Source organism: Hipposideros armiger, unplaced genomic scaffold (assembly GCF_001890085.2).
Source record: "Hipposideros armiger isolate ML-2016 unplaced genomic scaffold, ASM189008v1 scaffold_239, whole genome shotgun sequence".
Taxonomy (NCBI): domain Eukaryota; kingdom Metazoa; phylum Chordata; class Mammalia; order Chiroptera; family Hipposideridae; genus Hipposideros; species Hipposideros armiger.
Window position 1 is genome coordinate 2,373,119 of NW_017731589.1, and position 5,577 is coordinate 2,378,695.

Genomic DNA, 5,577 nt, shown 5'->3' on the forward strand with positions numbered 1-5,577 from the left:
CATTAGACAGTCCTGGTTTGTGCTGAGTTTTAATAGCATTCTCTCTTATTCTTATCAATGTCTGGTTTGAACAGTAAGCTGTGTGGTGAGTGTTTGATGAAGAATTAGTATCTTAAAATAGAAACAGATTGGAAATGAAAATTTTGTTGAAATTAATTCTGAGGTCCCCTTTTACTAGACCTCAAAATGATATCTATGTCAATTTCCATTCTTATTGGAGGAGGCATGATGACCGCATTTCTTAGAAGAAAAAGGAAGGTGGGAAAAATGACAGAACTTTGCCCAAGCTGTTGTGAAATTTTCTTTCCACGGTAGAACTGGAATTTGAAACTCAGAAACTTCATTGTCCGTACTAACATCCACCCCCTAAGGTTGGGGAAATGGAAAAAAGCCAAAGAAATAATTGGGTGAAATGTATGCGGTTCCTCCTCTATTATGAGATAGTCTCTTAACTATCACCATTTACACTGCATATGCGATTTGGTTCGCCAGGACAGCAAAGAAAAAAGACGAATATTATAAGCCTTGCGATACTTGGAAAGGAAATCTCATTTGGCCAGGCTATTACATTTCTGTTCTGCCTTCAATGGAGACACACATTACTATGAGTAATACCCGACACGCGAATGCTTTTGAAACAGGAGTGCTATTTGCGTTTGTTTCCTGGGGCCCCTCGGATGGCGGTAGCCGTTCTTCACGTTTGCTGGAACACTCTTCACGAGTTCCACAGGCTCAGGGAGGTCACGGTCTCAGAACCACAGAGCCCCTGTTGTCAGAGCCGAGAAGAAAAGGCACAGCATGTGTCCTGAGGTCTCCATGTCCCTTTGCCCTCGCTCGGAGGACTCCATATGATCAGGGTCTGAAAGCAGCCTGGGGAGCTTGTGGTGGGTGCGAGCTNGGCGCCCCCTCCCCAGCCCTCCAGGCTGCAGCGGAGCATGCGCCGCGCGCGGGTAGGCGGGCGGGAGCGGCGCGCGGCGCCCGGGTCCCCTTCCTGCGCCGCGTCGCCCGCCGCCGGTTGCTAGGCAGTGGGCGCCGTTTCTGTGGCGATCGCGGAGGCCGCTGCTCATTGGCGGAGCCCCGCGGAGCCCGGCGTCTGCCGCGTTCGGGTCCGCGCTCCGCTCTCGGCGTGGAAAGAGGGAGCTAGGCTGGTGCGCGCCCCCCTCCCCCCCACGCGCCCCGAGATCGCCGCGCGGCGTCGGAAGCATGCGCTGAGCCCGCCGTGGGGGCCCCGCGCGCACGGCCACACCGCGCCCGCCCCCGAGCCGGGGCGCCCAGCCCGGCGACCATGACCACGGCCAAGGAGCCCGGCGCTTCGGGGAAGTCCGCGCAGCAGCAGGAGCAGGTAACGCCGCCCGGGCGCGCGGGGGGCCGGGGGGTCCGGGGGCTCGTGCCCGGAGCCGCGAAGCGGGGGTGTGCCACGCGGGGCCGAGCGGGGCCGCCTCCGCCTCCCGCCCCCGCGGCCGCTTTCAAGGCCCCCCTGTCTGTCCGTGAGCGCGGCCTCGGGGCTCGTGCCCGGGTCCCCCGGACGCGAAGGGACCTCCCGACAGAGGCCTGTCCGGGCAGAGCTGCCTCGTGCAGCGCGTGTCAGCTGGGAAGGTTCCCGCTACTTGCTGGGGTTTTTTTGGGGGGGGGCATGGAGGAAGTGGGCAGCGCCCCCTCAAAATTCAGCTTATTGTGACCCTCCACCCAGGAGGACTTCGCTCTGGTTCCAACATAAGTGGTAAGAAGATTCTGTGGTCTGTGTGGAGGACTCTGCTTCTCCCAGCCGGCGCCCGCTTCCTCCGTTTTTCCTTGAGTGTTTCTGAAGGAGGGACAGACCGCTGCTGCTTGTGGGGCCTGGGGCGTCAGGCCCCCCCCCTTGAGAAACGCCGAGGGTGCAGGTCGGGACCCACTGGGGCCCCCGGCCGAGGGGTGGCAGGTCTTCAAGGGCTGGCGAGGGTGCCAGGACCGCCCTGGGGTCCCCATGTGGCCCCGGGGAGCCGCTAGGGGAGTGGGGGGACCAGCCAGCTGGCTGTGACCGCTTGTGTAGACATTGAACTTCCTTTCTCGGAAGATCCAGGGGGTGCTTATCGTTTCATCACTGCTCAGTTCTCCTCAGGCCGGTCATTAAAGTAGATCCTGGGAGACCCCCGGAGACCCCCAAAGCCGTTCGCTCAAGCTCGGTAAACCAGCAGCGTCCGCCGGCTTCCCTGTTTATTTCAGGCCTGCGCCTGCTAGGATTGGGGCCAGGAAAGGAGACCCCGCTAGAGTTCAGGAAAGCCAAGAGCCTCTTTGGGGACATTGCGTGACAATCCCATCATCAACTCTTCAGAGACCGTGTGAAGGGAACTTAGGGTCTGTATGTAGTGCCAGCTGCATTTTTGGGAGTCGTTTCCCCAAAGCCCATCTTTGATTTAAAGAGAGAGACCATCTGATTCGTATCATCACCCCCATCAGCAGCTAAAGACCTTCAGTATAATTTGATTTCTTCTGGGAAGAAGATTTTGTAAATGCAGAAACCTAAGACGCCTCATGTTCAGTGGGAGAGCGTGCTGAGGGCTGACGCCCCCTGCAGCGGGAATACCTGAGCCTCCGGGCAGGCAGGCCAGGCCTCCTGCTTTTAAAAACGTTCTACACAATTGTTCCATAAAGAAACACGTCCACCCTGAATTAGCATTCTGTGACCAACAGGGCCGCCTGTTAGGACTGCTCTCCTCCTGAACTAGCCGCGAGATAAACATGCCCTGGGCTTGCAGGCTCCGCCAGCAAGGACTCAGGGAGCTTTTCTGACCATGGGGCAGAGGTAATAATTAGGGAGCGAACCACTGCCATTCGCAGCTCCAAACCCAGGGGCCGGCACTCAAAAGCCCCATCTGTGTTACGTAAAAGGTCCATGGCTCCTGCAGTTTGGCTGTCATTTTCCTGCTACCTTCACCTGCCAGGAGAGTGGATATCGTTCAGGTGTGGGGTTTGGGAGGCTGTGTGAGCCCTTGTTTGACTTGATGCCTGTCAATCATTGGAAACACCTCATCCGCGCACCTGCTTTAATCACGGAAGGCCAGACAGCTGGTGTAACCCTGATGGCCAGAGGTGACTGTGGGTCCAAAGAGCGGGGTGGGATGTTTATTCTCAGAGCGGCATCTTCTTGACCCTGAGAAATGCACAGGGCCCACCCTGCGAAGTTGAACAAATTGAGGGTCCACGCAGGAGTCAGCTAGGAGCAAAGCAGGATGGGGCACAGAGATCTCACGTCTCAAACAAATACACCTGTAGGGGGCTTGGGTTCAAATCTTAACAAACTGCTCAAAACAAAGGTCAATAAACACCTAGCTCATGAAGACGGTCTCTTCTCTCTCCATGATCAGTTTTTTTTAAAGGCATTTGAACTGTTTGTGTGCTCAAATGGCAGAGCTCTTAGTGGGCTCTCAGGTTGTCCTCCTGGTCCGTCCTTTGGCTCTGAAGCCAGTAGGATGACAGGCTCCGCCCCAGACTGATTGGCCCGCCCCCAGGATCGCCACATGCCCGGTGAAGCCTATTAGGTGACCGAGAAAAAGCTGAGGCCAATTTGGTTTAAATTGTGTGCATTCTCACAAGCACACTTAAATCCTTTCTGAGAGAACCAATTAAGGGATTTCCCCCTAAACATAAATACAAGCAGAAGTTTGTTTTAAAATCTGCTGTCCTCATTCCAAATGACTGAGCATTGGAAAGCAGTGATCAGTGATGCTGTTGAGAAGTCGCACAGACCAGGCCTCCATGCTCCCAATGAGTCGTGACACATTTGGCTCAAATATTGAGCAGGGGTCAATTTTTAGTGGCCGATTGTGTGTGTGTGTGTGTGTGTGTGTGTGTGTGTGTGTGTGTACACAGGGGCCTCATGCTTCACAAAATCAGGGTGGAAAGGGCCTCCCAGGTGCGCCCCGGGACCTGGGCCACACCCTCTTGGGCTCCGGAATCTCACAAATAATTGACAACATGCCCTCAGAGAACAAGATCTTCAGAAAGCCTCTTTTCATGTGGAGATACTCTGTGTTTTATTGACTAACTTGGATCTTTTGTTCTGTGTTAAGTCCAGTCACCTCTGTAACCTCTCTAGGCCTGAAAACCAGCTGGTCTGATAGACTTCGCATAGGTAACAGTTATTTGATTTCTTCTCGGTTTTCTTTCAGCTGCATAATTCCATATATATATACANTGGATGTGGTGCTTTCATGATTTATTGAGAACTGCACCCAGACTGTCGGTATTCAATAAATATTATTAATAATCAGAGGAAGGACACTCATATTTCCATCATACACACATCTCTAAATGTTTAGGCCAAGAGCACGTTTTTAATGGCGCCCAATAACAAATATAAATGGTGCCTCTCTGGTACCTGAGCATCTTACCCTTTGGGAGGTCTTAGAATACACATGCATCATTTTAATTGAACCTCAGGCCTGACACTTGTATTGAAAAAAATGGATTGCAAGTTATTTTTCATACCTAAAGGCTGCTAAGCCTGTGCTTCCCTGGTGAAGGCTACCTCAAGTATGCACCACCTTCCCTCCATGTTTCAAGGGAGAAAAATAAAACCTCACTGTCTCAGACCCTTAAGATTTGGCAACAATTGATCCGTTAACTCTCCAAAGGCCTATAAAAAAATGACTATCGCGTGTCCACTTCAGGTTATCAAAATACACAGGATCCTGTGCCAGGGATGCCGGTAGCATGCCAGCCTGGGGTTCTGCTTTTGGTGACATCACCCCCGTATGATTCTAGTTGGAAACTGACATGGCCACACCTCTGGCAGGTCCTAATTCATGTGACGTCTTTCATATTCTTAAGCCATCCCTGGAGAGTAAAAGTCAGAGCTCAAAAATCTATACTTTGATGAAGCGAAGATGTGGGTATAACTATGATAAAACAAACCTATGACCCAGAAACACCATTTAGAAGATCTGAGCACTCTGATACCAGCGGGTACATATGTGGTATCTCTCATCATAGGAGACCCCGTCCAGACCAGAAAGGCTGATATTTGCCCAGTGTTATGTGGCTATCAGGAACCTATCATTCTGGGATCATAGTCCTTATAATTTTAGCCTGTGACTGTAGAAACACTTGACAGCATTGATGGGCTACAATCATCATCATCAAGTAATTTGTGTAGTTGTTGCATAGAAATGATACCACTTTGTTTTCCCATCATGCTTTTCTCTAGACGGCTAGCTGTTCAGCACTAATTCATATCTTTTCCCAAAGTAGATGGCAAATAAAATAATCTCCTCATTTCCTAAAGGAAGGGAGGAAGAAAGGGGGGTGGCTGTCCTCTTTGGGTTGTGAACAGTATCCAGTGAGTCCCAGGGGTGGAGGTGTAGCTAAGGATACAGGAAACCACGCAGGTCAGGGTTCCTGTTCCCCAGAAATTCATAGCATTTTTAGAGAGAGAAGCAATACATGGATCTAGGTCTCTTTGGTTCAACCTTAATATTTTTTGCTTGGTGTCTGGTAACTGCAGATCCTAGTTGTGGTCTGTATGAAGATGGAAGCTTTTGGAAAAACCAAAGTTGGAGGCTTCTAGGTAATGTTGAGATTTCAGAGCGAAAACGTGGG

At 51.8% G+C, this 5,577-nt stretch overlaps 1 protein-coding gene across 4 annotated transcripts in view; it reads left to right on the forward strand.

The window, feature by feature from the left end:
* Window positions 1–5,577, forward strand: part of LOC109389672 (dipeptidyl aminopeptidase-like protein 6) — a 624,125-nt gene that overhangs the window by 346,342 nt on the left and 272,206 nt on the right. Inside the window, exon 1 of one of the 4 annotated variants that reach the window (XM_019655449.1) lies at window positions 961–1,342. The exons of the other annotated variants lie outside the window; for them this stretch is intronic. Within the exon in view, the coding sequence (XP_019510994.1) occupies window positions 1,286–1,342 (57 nt within the window). The 5' untranslated portion in view covers window positions 961–1,285. Of the gene's footprint in view, window positions 1–960; window positions 1,343–5,577 lie in introns of those variants that run through there. 4 annotated transcript variants of the gene reach the window in all.